At 42.2% G+C, this 18873-nt stretch overlaps 3 protein-coding genes and 1 long non-coding RNA gene across 18 annotated transcripts in view; 3 read left to right on the top strand and 1 right to left on the bottom strand.

The window, feature by feature from the left end:
* FRY (FRY microtubule binding protein) overlaps positions 1 to 12855 on the top strand; it is a 244342-nt gene extending 231487 nt beyond the window's left edge. For 12 of the 13 annotated variants that reach the window (XM_090133321.1, XM_090133320.1, XM_090133318.1 and 9 more), the window contains 4 exons: positions 5982 to 5999; positions 8544 to 8654; positions 10640 to 10833; positions 11390 to 12855. In XM_090133321.1, the coding sequence (XP_089989447.1) occupies positions 5982 to 5999; positions 8544 to 8654; positions 10640 to 10833; positions 11390 to 11648 (582 nt within the window). In that variant the 3' untranslated portion in view covers positions 11649 to 12855. The remainder of the gene's footprint in view (positions 1 to 5981; positions 6000 to 8543; positions 8655 to 10639; positions 10834 to 11389) is intronic. The other variant, XM_090133309.1, reaches the window with a different exon arrangement.
* LOC149920250 (uncharacterized) lies at positions 775 to 1157 on the top strand. Its single transcript, XR_016463016.1, has 2 exons — positions 775 to 923; positions 1054 to 1157. It is a non-coding gene; the product is annotated as an uncharacterized LOC149920250 (long non-coding RNA).
* A 1161-nt stretch (positions 12856 to 14016) lies between the features above and the next one.
* On the bottom strand, positions 14017 to 15820 carry ZAR1L (zygote arrest 1 like). Its single transcript, XM_031615827.2, has 4 exons — positions 15188 to 15820; positions 14921 to 15013; positions 14695 to 14769; positions 14017 to 14338 (listed from the first exon to the last, which is right to left on the bottom strand). The coding sequence occupies exons 1-4, from the start codon at positions 15794 to 15796 to the stop codon at positions 14195 to 14197; spliced, it is 921 nt and encodes a 306-aa protein (XP_031471687.2). The 5' UTR covers positions 15797 to 15820; the 3' UTR covers positions 14017 to 14194.
* The window catches only part of BRCA2 (BRCA2 DNA repair associated), a 40446-nt gene continuing 36999 nt past the window's right edge, over positions 15427 to 18873 (top strand). For 2 of the 3 annotated variants that reach the window (XM_031615829.2, XM_090133293.1), the window contains exons 1-3: positions 15427 to 15625; positions 16680 to 17926; positions 18018 to 18117. In XM_031615829.2, coding sequence (XP_031471689.2) covers positions 18051 to 18117 — 67 coding nt within the window. In that variant the 5' untranslated portion in view covers positions 15427 to 15625; positions 16680 to 17926; positions 18018 to 18050. The remainder of the gene's footprint in view (positions 15626 to 16679; positions 17927 to 18017; positions 18118 to 18873) is intronic. The other variant, XM_090133288.1, reaches the window with a different exon arrangement.

Here is an 18873-nt window from a genome sequence, read left to right as displayed (position 1 = left end):
CATGTGTGCGTATATATCTCCATATATAAATTTAGTATATTAATTCCAGTTAAGAAATCAGTCATTTCAGAAATCAGCATGATCCAGTGGCATGCCTATGATCTGATATACTACCTAAAAGAAACAGGTGATGTCTTTGTGGTGTAGAATGAGTTGGGAGCTGTTATTTTGTGGGTTTTATTTCTTTTTTGGAGGAAAAGGAATGAGGAGATTGAAAAAGGAGGAGGATGAAGAGAATTAGCCAAAGTCAAGAAACAGCAACAGCATGTAGAAAAAAAATAACATCTCCTATTTACATTTGTTATAGCTTATAAAAGGTTATAATGACATTTGCAGAATTTTTATTTTTATTTTTATTTTTTTTTAAGACATTGTCATGTTGGTTTTGGTTGTTTGTCTTCTCCCCCAATTCATTTTATTGTCTTCTGTTTTTATCTTTACCTGTCATTCCATCCCTATGTATTTTATCTCCCAGTTTGACTTCAGTTGCATTTGTTTCTTTGGTTTGGTTTGATTTTGTGCCATTGCTCAATAATCCCAAATCCTTGCCATCCCTGCATTTTAGCTTCCTTGATTTTATTAGCAAATATAATTTGCTAATAAATCCTCTGGCTATTGTCACAGGTGGTGGGAAAATTGTTCAGTCTTCCCCCATCTGGCACTGGCACCTGCAAAAGTTGTACATGCCTTCCTATGCATTTAAAGAAGATGCTGTCTCTTCTCTAATTGTTACGGTGTGCCACGATGTCACAAGTGAGCTATTCTCACATCTACAAAAGAGGGGCCTGGAACATGTGCTACTGTCTCTCCTGCCAAGTAGATTGGGGGAGGGAGATTAAGTATATATGGAGAGGTACAACAATTGGACTGTCTGTGGACAGTCTCTGCCCACTGGTGCACAACACTCTGAACAGTGGCTTCAGGTAGTAGGTGTTATGTATGGTGCTGTGTGCAATTTGTTTATACTCTTCATCCCTATTTTGGTAACCCAAAAAATGGGATGGAGGATCAGACATCTTGCTGATTACCTGCTTACTTTCTTTTATGAAAAAGTGCAGCAGAGAGAATGCTGAGGAGAAGGAATAAAGTATGAACTGAGCTCACAGTTTAGAAGGTCTGAGCACTTCTAAAAGTTAATAAATATGTTCCATTTGCGTGTTTGATTATTATTTTTTTTAATTAGGTGTTCTTTATCTCAGATTTAAATGTGAAACCAGAGTCAGTATTCTTACTGCTTATCAAGCAGACTGAAAAAAAGGGTTTCTCACTCCTGCAAGAATCCTTCATCTATCCCTGCAATGTTCTTTCAGCCCAAAATACATTATTCCTTGGAAGTTGACAGGATGGTAGGTGTTTGATCCATAGACATATTTATTTCTTCCCCTTCTCAACTCACCTGTCAATTGAAAACAGCTCTTCCCAAGGGAACTTTCTCATATATAATAATCCATTCTGTTTATTTAACAAAAGAGTAATGGGAAAAAGAGTTCAGGGAAGCTGGAGAAATGTCATTAGAAAGGGAATAGGATAAGTGATTCTTAGATTGACAGATATTTTTTTTTCATGCCTTTCCTTTCCTGTTCTCCCTTAGCCTGGATGGCCTAAGAATCTACCAACTGCAGGAAAAAAGATCTATCTTACAGTGGTAGCCATTAGGGAACCTGTCTGAACTCTTAGATTTACTGAAATCCTCCTTAAAACTTCAGACATAAAAATTGCCTAGCTAAACACGAATAGCTAAACACAAAACCAGGCTACTTCTGAAAACATTCAGAAATAATTTGCAAGGAAAAAAAAACAATACCTCGTTCTATGGAGTGCAGAAATCTAGGATTCTCAGAACCCCCACTTTGTAAAAAGCTTGAAGTGAAGATAATCCAACCTGCAGACAAGACAGACATAAGACCAGATTCAGTGTTGCCATCAGGGTTGCGACACAGCTTCCTTAAATGTGTTAAGCTTGCTTGTGTGCACAATTCACTTGGCACTGGTTTCCCTAATCAGATCTTAGTTCAAAATAATTGCACATGATTTGTTGACTATTGTTACTGTTGCTGAAAATAGGCAAAGGCAAAAATTGCTTATTCTGACATTAAAGAAGCTTGAAATAGAAGTTGTGAAGGCCAGCTACTGCAGCTAGCAAATTGGGTAACAGCTGAATGTCCCAGAATGCCTTTCCACCTCTTATTCCTGCAACAGATTGCGTGATTGGTCCATGTCTCTGATTTGTAAGCTATGATGCTACATTTCAGTCATTTGATGCTGCAGAATCTTAAGCACAGAGAGGTTGATTTATTGACAGATTATCTGCACATACTATTATGCTGTCTGTCCATGTGTAACAGATAAGTAAATCTAATGGTACATTCTTGCTCCCTACCAAATGGAGATTTTTATTTTTAATCTAGCCAAAGACTGGCTTCGGGTGTTTTTGTTTGTTTTTTATTTTTATTTTTATTTTTGAAAAGAGATACATGAAAGATCCTGTTTTTATAATCAATTATTAGCAGCTAATTCAAATAAGTATTTGTCTCCTAATGAAATATTCAGCTTACTCTGCAAGTCAGTATACACTTTCCTTAAAACTTGGTCATTGAAAAGATCACAATCTAATGAGTGTGGGCTGTACAAACGCAAGTTGTTAATGGATATTTAAAACACACTGCATCCCTTAACACTTTGCTGGAGAAGTTGAGAATGTGCCTTTTGCTGTGGCTGAATGTTCAATGACCCTGGGCCACAGGAGAAGATCTAGAAGTAGATGGTAGAAGATAGTCAAGATCTACATCCTGACACCATAGTAATCTGGAGTTAAACTGAGTCACAGAACACCTAAAGGCAGAGTGAATCTCATTATTAAATTAGAAGATTGATTGGAAATTGGATTAGAAATTTCAGTTTCTTTATACTATCTGACCACTGTTGGAAAGATCCATGGACTCACAATAAGCTCAGTTGGGCTCTTGTGGACAGTTTTTCTAGAGAACCACAGCTGGTTTTTGGCTTTCTCCAGATGGAACAATTTCTGCTGTACTTCAATTTCAGTGGATACTGAAGAATGCAGCAACATATATTGTATCTCTCTTTTTCTCTCTGATACATATACATGCATTTATATATTAACTTTCCAGTTTGTGAGGAAAAGCTTCTGTCTGCTGCAGTTTCAAATCACATAGAATACCCCAATAAAATGTGCTTGCAATTAAAAAACTCTCACACAGAGCAACTATTTTGTTATGATGGGACTCTTCTGTGTCATCAAATGACTGAAGGCTGTGTTGTCATCAAATTTTTATGTCTTAAGAAGCAATTGTGTAGCTCTTGTCTCTTTATAGTGTATAAAAATGATTCCTTGAAAAAAGCAAGAAGGAAAGCCAGTGATCTAAGGATTAGTATTTGGCTATCTTCTGTTCAGCTAATAGTACAGAAAAGTAATTCTTCTACCAGTAATAAATCAAAGTGTTGCTGTTTGAGTGGGAGTTGAGGGTTCTTAGCTGAAACATTTATTAGCTGCATGAAGGACTGTGCAAGTGATCCAATGACTCTAAATATTTGGTATTTTCATAGTCATAGAATCATAGAGTGATAGGATGGCTTGGCTTGGAAGAGTTAAAATCCATCCAGTTCCAACTCCCTCCCATGGGTTCCTCCTGCTAGATCAGGCCGCCCAGGATCCCATCCAGTTGGGCCTTGAACCACTCCTGGGATGGGACATCTGCTCCTTCTCTGGCAGCCTGTTTCAGTGCCTTACTACCCTCATAGTGACAAATATCCTCCTAACATCTAACCAAAATCTCCCCTCTTGTAGTGTAGAACCATTCCATCTTCTCCAGTTACCATCAGATTATGTAAAAAATTGGTCAGTTCTGATTATAAGGTCCTGTTAAGCTGCATGAGGTCTCCACAGAGCCTTCTCTTCACCAAGCTGAGTAAGCCCAACTCCCTCAGCCTTTCTTCATAAAAGAGGTGCTCCAGCCCTTTGATCATCTTCATGGCCTTCCTCTGAATCCATTCCAACAGCTCCACATTTTCTCGTGCTGGACGCAGTACTGCATGTGGGGCCTCATGAGGGCAAGTAGAGAGATACAGCTGACAAAGCCATTAATTGGGTATTGTCTATCATAGTTCCCTTACAATAGGCATTAAAGTAGAAACTGAGGAGAAAAGGGGAAATTAGGAGCATTCTGCCCAGATCCACGATACTGGAGACTAAAAGAAATGTCATTTAGTCAAAAAATTATCTGCTCAACTTCCAAGGAATATCATTACCTATAAGATGAAATCCCAGTTCACACCTCCTGCCCCCTGCCTTCTCCATAATTTTTGTTTGTTTGTTTTCTTGTTTTTGAAGCAGTAAACAAGAAAAAAAGTTTTTCTGTGAAAAAAAAAAGACCATGGAATTCACTGATTTTCTGCTTTCCCTCTTCTTGGAAGTCAATTCCATGGCAGATTAAAAATTATACCTGGATTTGGTGTTTTTCAAAAGTCCAAGTGAAACTTATTGGCATGCTGAGATTCAGAGGAGCCCAAGAGAGAGGCAGACAAGATTTTAAAAACACAAATGGGCACAACTAGAGCACGGTGCTCTGTCTGCTCTTGTCCTCTTCTTATCTGAAACGTAGCTTTACAAAACTTAATTTTCATGAACTGCCAGGGTATACAGGAAGGCTTTTTTAAGAATACTAATACTCTTACAGAAAAAAAAAGAAAAAAAAAACAGTTCAAAGAACATTAAAGGCTTAAAATTCAGCATTGCAGAAGTGTAAAGCTAAGCTTGTCTTGGTTTTGTTGAAGGTTAGTGCAAGATTTGGTACAATACTTTTCATGCATTTTTAATTGCGAGGCCATGGAAAGAAGCAGGACCGAAGTACTTTGTGTGGCCATACAAAGTTAGCATTATTTGACCTTTCTCTATTTGATGCCTTTGGACTGATTTACTGAAGGTAAATAATTTTAGTAAGAATTTCCAAAGTTTATTAATGTCATGTGCAGGCTGCAGCTGGGCAGACGTCATTGTAGTTTGTTGGCTACAACACTGACATAATTATTCTGTTCATCTAAAATGTCATAAGAATATAAGTAAGGAGACCTGCATTAAACATGCACAAAATGTGAGTGTAGTTCTTGGTAGAGAAAAGAGGAACACTTCTTTTTTGAGAAGAGAAATTTATTTCTGAGCCATTGGTCCTTAATCTTTGAAATGCTATTATGGGTAAATTAGAGTTTTTATTACTTTGCAACAAGACTTACACTGACATTTTAATAGCTCCAGAATTACAAATCAGTGAATCATAACTGGTGAGAGAAGGGAATGCAGATCTGAACAAGTGGCCCTGCCATATAGTCAGACCAAACTGGTATTTTCCATTTACTTTTTTTCTTATGATTGTGTTAGCTTAAGTTATGTATAAAATGTTTCCATTGTAGTGTGCCAAGTAATAAACCGAACAGCTTATCCTGCACATTTCTTTAGATCTATTACATCCAAAAATAGAAATATTCCTAAAGAATAAAATATTTCTTAAAAAGAAAATCAAAAAATCAGTACTGTTAACCGCTTGAAAACCCTGCATAATGTTTGAGTACTTTGCAATACGAGCTCTTTACAATATTAAGGAAAGAAAATTTAAATAAAAATGTTATTTCTAGTACTTCTTAACCCAAATTCACTGTAAACTCCTGGGCTTCTGAGTGGGATAAATGAAAACTAATAAATATGAAGGTCTAACTGAGGAGGATATTTAGACTATAAATTACCATTAGAATGTAGACTGCAATTTACCATTAGAATTCAGAACTTGATTTTATTGAGTGCTCTGCATGTCGTATGTAACACTTCCAGCCAGTTACTGAGGCAAGCATTGCTAATACTGCTGACAAGTTATGCTGTTACAGATGGGCTGTGCTTCCTATTGCATGCATTACACTGACACTATACTTTCTTTCCTTTCCTTTTCTCCTGTGCCATGCTTGCTGTGTAGCAAATGGAATCTCTTGCAGTAAGTTGAAGTTCTTTCGTATTCTTTGTCCATCTCTAGATGGACTAATACACCCCGATTTTACTGTTTTACTTCTAAGCATGTTTTCCTTTTTTGTTGTAATTTTCTTGTAAAATATGTGGTTCTACATGCAGTGACTAAAATCATTTACTAAGATGTGTTTTGTGAAATCTAAAAATACTATGCCAAAATTCTGACACTTTCATATGCTATTTCAAATTGTCACTTACATAACTTTGTGAAAATTGAGTCTTCAGATGGTTATCGTATGCTGGAGTAGAAGATCAGTTTTTAAAAATTCTTTTAAATTCACAATTTTCAATTATTCTGTGTGGAAAAATAAAAATTATAGTAGACAGTTGTTTAAAATTGTTTTTGTTTATTTGCTGATGAATGCTCTAGGTCAGGAGGAAAAAAAATGGAGTTCTTTGATATGATAACTTCATACTGAATGAGTCAAATTTGAGCATTCAATTCAACCTTAGTTTGTCTTAATTCAGGTTAGCAGCCAGCAGAGTAGCACTGAATTACTGTGCCCCGAAAACTAGAAAATAGTGTATTATATGCCCAGCTATCATATTTCTTAATTATGTTACACCATGTGCTGGTTTTGAGTTAATTCTACTTCCCTGACAACTTGAAGATTATTTGTGTTTACCTGCTGATTAGATTTACCAGTTTTCCAAAATTTGGACAGAGTGAATTTCTGTCAAGCCTGCTGTGTCCCTGCTATTGAACCAGGACCCTGAGTGGGAAGCAAGTGAGCCTCCTGGGCTGGCATTACTGGTGCACTGTTGGCATTCCTGGCTTCCATGCTCAACTGTGGCTCAAGAGCAGCCAGAAGACAGAGAATTTTTCCAGGAGGTTCTATCTGAAAAGTCAGTCAGTCTTGTAGGAGGAGGAACCTTTGTAACATAGATGCAAGTTTGGCAGTGCTGTGTGGCCTCAGTTACAGAGAACGATCACTGAGCAAGTTTAATAGACAGCATCCCTCATGCTCTACCTTGTCATTCTTTTGGCCACCGTAGGTTTTGTCTGTACCATACCCATAATTCACTTATGGCCAAGCAGGTCGCACAGCAATTCCTTTCCTTTGCTCCCCCACACATGTGTGGGGCCAGGCTAACCCCCACCACTTGGTGCTCCTCCCCTGCTCCCACTTTCCTCCATCACCCTCCCATGGGATGGGCAGGGACACCAGCTCTGCCCAGTTTTGATAATGCCCTTGGTTGACTGTTCATAGCTAGGCAGTTGGTGCCCACCCTTACCTGATGAACAAAGGTGAGATCTGCTCTTTTGACCTCAACTCTTGGGCTCATAAACAAATTTTAGAACTGGAATGCTAAGGATGTGGTTCTCATTTTATCTTATTGGTGAAAACCCTGACGCTTACATATTGAATCATATGTAAACAGTCAAATTAATGCTTAGGTTTTAAAGTATCTTTTCTTAGTATTTATGCTGACATTTGCACTGACCTCAATTGAGCAAGTAGCTGAAGTCCATTAAGGAAGCAAAGGCATTAATAGAATCTTCTTTCCTGCCATGTTTGACATGAAGTTCTGCTCTCATTCCCCCAAGTTAATGGAAAGATCATTGAGCCTGTGCATGGTGCTCTACCTGTGGAAATGACAAATTAAATGTGGTTTGAAGTCTGTAAGTCTTTCCTGTAGAGGACTGGAAGCCTCCAGACATGCACTTGCAGAATTTTCACTTCTGTAATTTGCCAAAGATGAAATATTCCTACCCTCCCCACCGTGATCCATTTGTGGAACTCCAGGATATCCCCTCCTGGTGACACACACAGACAGCAGCACCACCAGCATGTTAGTTTGATGTATCTGGCACATGTTCTTGTTACTTCAATGTGTCCAACACTTTCTGTGGTGCTGCACAGTGCTCTGGAAGAAACAAGTTAGACTTCACAGAACAGTGTGAAGCTAGACATCCTCTTACACATTAAATTCTGTCCATCTGCTGTATGGTTTTATTAAGATGCTGGAAAATCCATGAGCTGAAGTTTAAGCTGCAGAGCTGGCATTTCCTCTGCCCCATTCTGGGCTGGGTTTATTTGCTTCTACCTCTCCTCTGAGAGAAGCAGGCAGGAGCTTTGGCCCCTGTGGACAGACACTTCTTTGCTTCTCTCTTGGATTTCCAACCTCTCAGATGTGGTCTTTGGCCATCTCTGATATTTCGAAGAGTTTTCTGTTCTCCAAGTCCAAGTCATTTCTCCCATGTCCTGCCTCTGCTTTCCAGCTGCAATGCTGTCAGTGAAGTTAACCCATATAAACTTTGAGATATAAATGCTTTGAGATTGGTGCTGACATGCTACTTGAAAGCTACTGTAATTTTAACTTTGAATGTCTTAGATTTATCTGCAGAAAAACAAACATTACTTGGTTTTTGAAATAGTATATGATCATACTTTGGTAAAATAACATTTTTTGAAGAACTAAACCATCTCGGATTGGTTCTATTGGTTATTAAAAACTATCCTGACTTATGGATCCTTATTAATTAGTTCTTCTGTAACTCTCTCCCTAGCAATTGGAACTGTGTCAGAGATTATATAAACTCCACTTCCAGCTGCTGTTGCTTTTTCAGTCCTACTGTAAACTTATCGGACAAGTGCACGAAGTCAGTTCCATGCCAGAGGTATGTAGCCAACATTACCAAGTCTTAGACTAAAAAACACTGCTTACTTTCATGTTCTTACTCTTCTTTCCACATCACAAAAGGTTACACGGTTCTACCCTGAATAGGAACCTTCAGACAAAATACTTCAATACAGCAGCATCCTCATTAAGGATTAGTTGAAATTGTGCATTTTTATAATTGACTGTACTTTAAGAAACTGCTTTCTTTCTATAAATTCAGTCCTCAAAAGTCATTTCAGTCACTGGTAATTAATTAGAATTATACATGCAATCTTAATTTCACTCAACCACTTTGTATGTAAGGGAGTGCTCACACTGTGTAAACATCTGCAAATGAGTTGTTTCATTGAGGCCTTAATTTTTAGGAGATTTGAGCTTTCTTCAGACATACAGGGAATCTTCGTTTTGATCATGTCTGTTTTTTTTTGTTGATTTGTGGAGACATTCAGACCGGGGTACTTGTTAGCATGACAATAACGAATTTTGATAAATTAATACAGAACTGAGGTTGTGCTTGGAATCACATATTGTAATTTCCAGCCATATAAACCATCTCTGCTGCATGTACACAGTACCAGAAATGTCTGTGGCAGCTGTACGTGTTTTTGCATCCTCTCATACCTTTGGAAACAAAGGTGTTTAATTAGAACTACTTTATATTTTGACTGCAAGTGTACCTCCTGATCCTTTCTGTGGGTAATCAAACTGAAATCAGTTAAATGCTTCCTGAGAGCGTTAAATGTATTTTGAGACTGTAGTTAACAAAATCCCATAATTGAGTCTTTTTTATTGTCAGCATTATAAAGATAAGAATAAGTATTTATGACATAACAACACATCTTTTTTAACCCAAACATCTTTCTGCTCTGAGGAATTTATTGTCAGCAGTTGCATAAAATACATGTTACTTTTGAAGTTATCTTCAAGGTTATCACTTTAAGTTGAATGATCATCATTTCAGGAGAGACAGTAATATTAATTTGCCATTCCTTGTATATTTTTCTCCTGATGAAGAGCATATATTTTAAACTGCTGAGGGGAAGAAGTTACTGTATGTACTTTGCTTACTGCATTACAAACATTTAAGCAACAAAGTGAATCTTATGTCATATTCTAGTATATTGCAGATTCTCTAGTGAACAGAGATGGTTTGTTTTGTTACATGTGAAATGTACCATAATAGTAGAAATACTTTGAATACTTGTTGTGTCTTAAGAAACTGTTCTCCAGGCTGTCTTGTAAGTGAGTGGGCTGCTTCCTTCTAAGAGAAAAACTGGAACCTAGTTAGAGTGGCTGAGATTTGAGAAATATCTTCTGTTCTTTATTAGAGGATTGATTTCTATAACTGTGTAATAGATTGTTTGTTAGATTGTTATAAATAATATAGCTTATGGCCATAGGGGCAACAACAATATGAGGGATTATTGTTTCACCACAAAATGAGCACATTTTGCTGGAGCCATGAGCAATTATGTAAAAGAAGTTCCATTTTTGGTTCATGTGACAGTGGTTATCTTTAATATACATGAGCATCTAAAGGTAGATCTTTAACTTTTCAGCCTTCGAGAAAAGGTCCTATCAGTTCCAGCCCTATCAGCTCCTGCATATGTATTGTAAATAAATAACATCATTGATAAGAGAACTAAAAGTTGTTTAGTTGTTGAGCCTTACTTATCCATAATTATATGAAACCAGATATGAAATGGGAATGACAGATAGAAGATTGTTCAGAAGTGCTCTTGCAAAAGGAGGACAAAATTGCCACACAGTTAATCCTCAACTCAAAGCTTAAAAATCTGTACTTAGTGTTTTCTGTTTACAGTACAGAGCACAAAGTTGTAAGGAATGTCCTTGTGTTAAAGTGGGTATTTTCCATATATTTTCCATAATTTGTACTGCTAATTACAACAGACTTGAAATAACCACTCTTTGGTACCTACAGAGAATGAAAACATACATCTCATATCTTTCTCCTTGAAACAGCTGCTAAATATGTCAAGAGAACTGAGTGAGTTGAAGAAAAATCTTAAGGATGCTACTGCTGCAATTGCAGCTGAGCCTCTGAGTGTGGAATCTGAGCCCACATTCAATTCTACAGAAGCAGCCATTCAGTCCATGCTGGAGTGTTTGAAAAACAACGAACTGGTTAAAGCTGTCCGGCAAATAAGGGAATGCAGGCAAGTCGTACTATGCAGTTCATGGTAGACTTTCATGTTATTAGAAGAGCATGCATTTATTATTCTCCTAACTTTATACTACATGTAATGTGCTGAGTCACCATAATTAATCTTACTTTTCAACAGATACGTGGGGCACAGATGTTAGTAGCTTTTGTGGGATGTGCCATAAGTAATGATATCAAATCAGCAATACAGACACAGATGTTTACCACCATGAAGACGTTTAACAGCATTGCATAGATAAAAAGTACTGCTGTGAAGCTCCTGAGAATCTTTCTTTGTATATGTCACTGCCATCAGCTGATGTTCAGCCCAGTTTCACTTCATTATTTGAATGAGATTTCTTAGCCTTTTATTTTTAGAAAATAGGAATTGTGCATTTGTGTGATGTCAGTGTCTGCTATCATTAACTGTTGAGTGGCATAAGCAAGAGAGTTCCTTTGGCTTGTAATGTGTCCATGTCTGTTCTCTTTGTTGAGACCCTGGTCACTTAGTTTCAGTCTGTGCTAATAACCCATAGTGATACACACATTCTTTTCCTGTTGGGTTGCAGGATTTTGTGGCCCAATGACATCTTTGGAAGTAGCTCTGATGATGAAGTCCAGACACTGCTGAACATTTACTTCCGGCACCAAACCTTGGGTCAGACGGGCACCTATGCACTGGTGGGCTCTAACCAGAGCCTGACGGAAATCTGTACCAAATTAATGGAACTGAACATAGAGATCCGCGACATGATTCGCAGAGCTCAGAGTTACCGGGTCATCAATACTTTTCTTCCAGACTCCAGCGTTTCCGGCACAAGTCTCTGACAGGACTCTGGAGCCCTCTGTCAAGCTGGGAGTGCTGCCCTGTTGGAGTGAGGTGGCTCAATGTCTTCTCAGCCTTACAAAGGTTTGGTCAAACTGTACTCACTCTTGTTACATTTAGGATTTCTTCTAAAAAGTTACGGGCTGAACTTCAAATGTGTAGCAATACTGTAAGGACGAAGGTAGCATAGAGCATCCAGGACAACATCCTTTGTTCTCTGTTGCACAAAAACCAGTTAGCATTTCACTGAGCAACTGCAACTCACTACTGAAGAAGTGACTTCCGTTGCATACCAAAGCCTACTACACTGAACAATACTTCCTTTATAGCAAATTAACTTTAGGTTGGCAGAAGTGCAATGTTTCCTTCACAAAATAATATTTTTTGTTAAAAAAAAAAAAGAAAAAAACTTGTACATTTTTTCCTTTTTTCTCTTGTTTGGTTGAGTGAAAGATGGGCAGAATGAAGCTGGCCACGGAATCTCGCAAACTTGTTGGTCAAAAGCTGAGAGCCTGTGTGTATGAACCAAATAGTAAATGGACTACAGTTTAATGTACACTGTAATTTGAATATGACTACCGTATCTTAAAACAACGAGCTGCTATGAAGTACATTTCCTAATGTTACTAGGCTACTGTCTCTGAAGGTACTGGATCATATTGCAGAGGTCTGTTCTTAGGCCCCCGAGTGTCTTGGTAGATTTTCTGTTTGTTTTTCTTTTCTTTTTTTTTTTAAGAACCTTGGCGGCTTTTTACTAGAGGGTTGCTTTTATGAATATATTTATACTATTAAAGGATGGTTGATCTTATTTAACTTGCCATTTTGTAGGAGAAAGTCCCATCACAGTCAAACCTTTTGAACTGTATTGCATGCTTATTTTTATTTAATATAAATTTTGAGTATAAAAAGTAAAAAATATTAACGTGAAATGCAAGTTCTCATGTTAAGTTTCTTTAAGAGATGTCCTATTTTATTTGTAATGTATATATATAAAAGTCATACCTGTATGTTTTTTTCTTACATTTAACTGCTGTCCAGTGTTAAATGTATGCATGTAAATCTGATGCACATCTGAGACACTTTTGTTCTGACAACTATGTAACTTATTCACTCTGTAAATACACTTACTGTTTTTGTGAAGTAATTTTGGTTGATACTTGGATCAGTACATCCATTTAACTAAAATATAAAAGTCATATATAATCACAACAGAGTACTGGTTGTTAAGACTGTGTATCTGCTGACGGGTGAGAAGCAGCCTCCAGAAGACTGCTGTTCCATGGCTTATGTTAAATTATTACATTGAAAGAAACCCATATGTAGTAATTTTTTCGTTGTTCTTTATTATCTCAGTAAGAATATACTGACTGAAACAGATTCAAACTGAAAAACAAACAAACAAACAAAAAACAGCCACCTGCAGGTGAAGGCTTATTTCTGTTAAAAACATTAATAATGGGCCTGTTAATTCCAGACTTCGTTTTCAATTATTTTTCTTCCTAGTGCTGAAAGTGGAAGAAAGTCATTCCAGCCTGCCATGTCAGCCCAGGCTCTCAGAACACAAACCCTCTCCCCTTTAGCCCCATTTCAGAACACTTGCTCGATTTTAAGAGGATTCTTATCAAGAGGAAAACTCAAGGTGGAAAGAACTGGGTGAAGCACTTCAGGAAGTCACCTTGCTGTAACTCCACTTGAAGCAGCAGTAGCCACGAGGTCAGGTTACTCAGGCTTCTAGCCAGTTGAGCCTTGAAAACCTCTGAAGATGGAGTGCACTGCTTCCCTGGACAGCTTATTCTACTTGACTGTCCATGTAGTAGAAAAGCTTTTCCTTCCTTCTAAGCCTCTCGGCTTCTGCCCCCTCAAAGCTGTAGGGCAGCACAAACAGTAGCAACACTTACTATGCTTCTGTAAAAGGTTTTTTCAAAGATTACACTGACTGCATTTTGTTCTCATTATGTTCAATTTGAGATACCCTGGAAGATCAGAATGCTCTGCAGTTGAATTAAGCAATTATAGTTGTATAACAGTTCCTGTAGCTGCAGTGTCTAGACTAGAAAACCCATCTTGAAAAAGCTTTTTAAGATATACCAGTTTACTCTTACAAGGTACAGACATAGTATATGGAGAAACCTGCTGATTGATTTTTAAGTATATGTTTGCTAAGGGGTAAAGAAACATGCAGATACCTTTACCACAATTCCACCCCCAACCTTCTCCCACTCTAGTTCAGTTTGAGTGAAAGAAGCTGTTTGCTACTACATACTAAACCTTAACTAAAGATAAACTAAAACCAAAACCTATGTGGGAATTCCAGTCATTTCTTTCCAGGTATGCTTTCCTCCTTGATCACAGCAAGATGAAACAAGCAGGTAACAAATCAGTGCAAACTTTTATTGAACTTCAATTACAGCATATATATAAAGTTAAATATTTTATAAATAACAGAGAAGTCTTCATCCATTATCCAATGCCAGGTCAAAAGCCTAAGGTCAAAACATCACAAAAGACAGACAATGCACAGAGTGCAAACTGGTGGAGGGCACGCAAATTAGACAATGTACTTGAAGCTGTAGGTGTTATCACAGGACAGCCTCTTGCCTTTGCAACGGCCACAGAGTTCTTGGCGATGAGGTCTTGTGAGATCAATGTGCCTTTTCTTCTGAGGGCAGGCACAACGAGTCTTGAAGCAGGTCTTAAGAAATGAGAGAGGGGAGCAGATAAGAGGTGTGCATTATGTTGGTTTCCCTTAATCATAAGAAAGTACTTGAGCTGATAGGCTTAAAAGAGCTTTTGCGATAAACCCCATGAAGTTAAGCTGTAAAAGCTTCTCACCTAGAAGAACAACATTACCCTGCGCATTGCTAGATGGGACACTAGGTGGTATGAACAGAAAACTGTTCAGGTTTCATTAGCAAAACAACTCCTATGCAATTACCCCTTTCCCAAATGTTTCCTAGTTCTGACAGAATTCTCTTCCCAGTAACAATGAACTATCTGAGTACATGATCAACTCACGTAGTTTTACCAAAAAATAAACCTGTAACTTACCTGGCACTGGATTGCCTCCACCCGATAGGGATTGAAGCCCTTCTGGCATTTGCGGCAGAGCTGCTTGAAGTACACCTGAGAAGATTAAGTTTTTAGTGATTTACTCAAGATGTTGGATACCATCACCCAACATTTGTGCCAAAACCATGATTCATTTCTCACAGATGGTGTGAGAAACAGAAGTGTCAGGAACAAGACAAGACCTGTTTTGTTACACGTGAAGTACCTTGTTACTCCCGGAGATGCACCACACGTAAGCACTCTCCCATCTGGTCTTGCAGTCCTTGCAGTGGAAATAGCCGTACTTCTGCTCCAAGAACTGCAGAGAGAGAGAGCTCAGCATCCTCCTACCCTCAGCACCAGCCGTCTACAGGGGCGAGATGCTCCCTGAGCAGCCGCCGGTGCTGAGGGGACGGGGCGCCTCTCCGCTCCAAAGCTCCACGCCAGGGCTCCTCATCCCCCCGGTCTCCCCCGTCCCCCCCGCGCCACGCACCTGGAAGGCGGCCCGGCGCCCAGGGGTGGCACTCTGCGCCCGCGGCGCCTCGCTCGGAGCCGCAGCCTCCGCAGCTTCCGCAGCCTCCGCCGGGCCGTCCCGCTGCTCGTCGCTACCGCCCTCCGCCTTCTGCTCCTCGGGGGCGGCCGCTGCCGCCGCTTCCTCCTCTTGTTGCGCCGCGGCCTCGGGCAGCGTGAAGAGGCGGGAGTTCACTAAGGGCGAGTAGAGGGCGAGGCGGCCCCGGGCGCGGGCGGCGGCGGTGAGAGGGCGGCCGGCGGGCAGCGTGCGCGGCCCCAGCGAGCACTGCACGGCGGCGTCGGCCCGCGGGTTCACCTGCACGCCCACCTCCTTGGTGTTGGCCCGGCGCAACCGCGGCGTCAGCCCCGGGCTCACCTGCGACAGCAGCGCCTTGAGCTGCGCCCGGCGGCAGCTATCCAGGTAGTCGGCCGACACCGGGGTGGGCGGCCCCACGGGGAAGGGGCCGAGGCCGCTGCTCTTGCTCTGCTTCCAGCTCGGCTGCTTCGGCGTCGACTCCCCGCCGCGGTTGGGCGGCAGGCCGCCCCTGAAGCCCTGGAAAGAGCCGAAGGGGGGAAAGACGAAGCTCTCCATGGCGGTACCCGCAGAAGGGTCAGCTAGGGGCGGCTCCCGGCCCTGCCTTTATCCCGTCTGCGAGCCGGTGTTAATTGCCGCTAATTGACGGGGAAATTGGGCGCAGCCGGTGCTCCTCCTGCCCTCCGGCCTGTCGCACGGGCTGGGGCTCATCGCTGGGGCTTCCAGGGCCTGCACAGCCGTGGCAGGTCTGCCTGGTGGCTGAAAGGAAGGGAGCTGAGAAGCTGAAGCTGCCCCGATAAGCTGATGGTGCCACTGGTGACCAAGCAGAGAATGCGGGCCGTTAATCTTTTGCGACAAGTCTTTGTCGTTGCTAAAAGGTTTTAACGTCCCCATTACTTAAGGATTGTCTGCAAACTGCTTTTCCCCAACTGGTTGTGGTGAGAGATGGGGTGTACTTCAGCTGGTACAAAACCCAGAGGGAAAACAGTTAGATTGGCAAAAGTGGCCTAGTATCTGTATAATGAAATAAATTACAGCTATACAGGTGCCTTCATATTAGGCTAATAGTTCTTCTGTCCTAATTGCACCTTTTAGTTATGCCGATTCTAAAGTAACAGAGTTAACATCATGTAATTAAATTCATCAGAGCTGTGTTTGCAAATCTGTAAAGACTGTAGAATCCCCCACACCTTTGGACTTGCTGTGGTGTTCCGTGATTTCTTCACACCACCCCTCACCTTTGTATAAAAGCGTTGCATTATAAAAGTGGGACAACAGGGCAGGAAGAATCAGTAGGGATGAGGTGATGTCTTTAAACTTCCACCGTGTGGGTGAGAAAGATCCCTTTGAGTGCCTTTTTATGGAACAAAAAGTATATGAGGAAACACTCATAGCTAAAAACAAGATGGGTTGAGGTTAGGTGCTGTGTTTGGTTTTTCAGAGCACCGTTCCTATCAAGTGAATGGGAAAAAAAAGAAAAAAGATCATGACCAAGGTAGAACTTATGACTGCAGTCTGCTTGGGGAAAAAAAAAAATAACATGGAAAATAACATGGAAAATACCAGCCATCATCTGAATAAATGGTATGGCTTCTACAATGCTATGGGAAGAAGCAGTAGTTGCACCTGCACAGCCTTCTGCAGGATTAAAGGAAGTTTATTGGAAGGTGAAGGGACACAGAAAAATTGAAGAGAAACGTGAACGTGAAGAGAAACTGATGAAGATGGCACACGAATAAATCAGCGTGATAAAACTATAGAAGAGTGACTGGTATGGAGAGGCCCTTTTATAGCACAGCCGCAAACTCATGGAGTGACAGAATGGTTTGGGTTGGGAGGGGCCTTAAAGCCCTGCAGTCCCAGCATGGGCTGCGGGGCACCCGGCTCTGCCTGCTGGGCTCATCCAGCCTGGCCTCGAGCCCCTGCAGGGATGGGGCACCCACAGCTGTGGGCAGGCAGCCTGCGCCTCGCTCGCCACGACAGCAAGTGGATAACTGGCTGGAATGGAAGGTGTCGAGCTCCAGAGCAGTAGCAGGAAGAATTTTTCATCTGACTTGAAGCTGTTTTATGGACTGAAGAATCTGGGAGACGGACGCGTATGCTTTTTATGCTACGCTTTCTGTAGCCGGTGAGTGCGCAGGGGAGTCGGTATCTCGTCACGGGAAGGACAGTGCGCTGTGAGGAACAGGTCATGGGGGAAAGCAGGTGCAGAAGTCACACGGTGTCGTGCCAGGAACGCAGAGCCGCAGCGCGGTTCCCGTGCTTGGCGGCGTTCGTTGTGCGCGCTCGGCGCCGAGGGAGGAGCGAGCGGAGCGCCAACCGCCCCCGGCCCTGAGAAACGGCGGCCGTCGCGCCGCCTCCGTCCTCCCCGCGGGGAGGCGGGCACGGCTCCGGCCGCAGCGCGCATGCGGCGGGAGGCGGTGTTGGCGCCAAGCTTTGAACGTGGCGGCGTCCCGGGAGCGCGCAGCTCGGCGGGGCCGCGCCGTGCCCGCGGGGAGCCCCGCGCTTGGGGCGATGCTGCGGCAGCGGGGCGCTCCCGGGGGCCGGAGGGAGGTAATATCCCCGCACGGCTAGCGCGGGCGCTCCGTGTCGTTGCCCTTCCGGGGTCGCGGCTCGGTCCTCGCGCGGCCGTTGGGTGTCCGCCGGTGCGCGGTGGCAGCGGGTCGCCTCCTGGAGCGTAGCGCTGAGGTAACTGTGGTGCTGGCGCCGAGCCCTGCGGAGAGGGGCGGCGGGGCGCCGTGAGCGCTGCGTCAGGCGCTGTTTCCTTATTTCTTCTCAGGTTTTCCAACAACTGTTCCGGTGAGATTAAAAAATGGCTTACAAATCTGGGAGAAGACCGACTTTCTTTGAAGTATTTAAGGCGCATTGTAGCGATTCAGGTACAGTTTGACTACGGTGACGTGTGTTAGGGTTGTTGTATGGATGTTAACATCTTTTATGTGCTACCTGTAAGCTCTTCCTGTCCCGCTCTGCGCCGTGCCAGCGCGGCTTTGCCGTGAGTGCTGCTCGCAGGTCTGGGCGCTGCAGTGCCAGAAGGGCACAAAGCGATTAGACAGCGGCCACAGGAGGGCTGCCGAGATGTGAAGGAGCTAAGGGGGAACGCGTATGAGGAGCGGCTGAGGCCCCTGGTGTGCTCAGCCCAGAGCAGAGGAGCTGAGGGGAGGCCTGATGGCGGCTGCAGCTCCTCACAGGGAGCGGAGGGCAGCGCTGAGCTCTGCTCTGTGTGACAGCGACAGGGCCCGAGGGAACGGCATGGAGCTGCGGCAGGGGAGGGCAGCTGGGGGTGAGGGAAAGGGTCTGCACCACAGGGCGGTGGGCATGGAACAGCCTGCACAGGGCTGTGGGCACGGCCACGAGCTGCTGGAGCTCGAGGCTTATTTAGGCAGTGCTCTCAGACACAGGATTTGGATTTGGGGTGTTTCTGTGTGAAGCCTAGGGTTGGACTCCATGATCATTGTGGATCAACTCAGTAGATCCTATGATTCTTCCGTTTCATAGAAAGGTACTATGCAGGTTGTTCTTGGCTCAAATCTCTATTCATTATTACCTACTTTCTTATATATTTCTTTAAATCATAGGGTTTTTTTCATAATGTGTGCTCAGTTGCTATTTTTTTTTTTTTAATTGAACCTGAT

This window comes from Phasianus colchicus, chromosome 1, assembly GCF_987193195.1.
Source record: "Phasianus colchicus chromosome 1, bPhaCol1.hap1.1, whole genome shotgun sequence".
NCBI classification, from domain to species: domain Eukaryota; kingdom Metazoa; phylum Chordata; class Aves; order Galliformes; family Phasianidae; genus Phasianus; species Phasianus colchicus.
The sequence above is the reverse complement of the archived record's forward strand: the minus strand, read 5'-3'. Positions and strand labels throughout refer to the sequence as shown.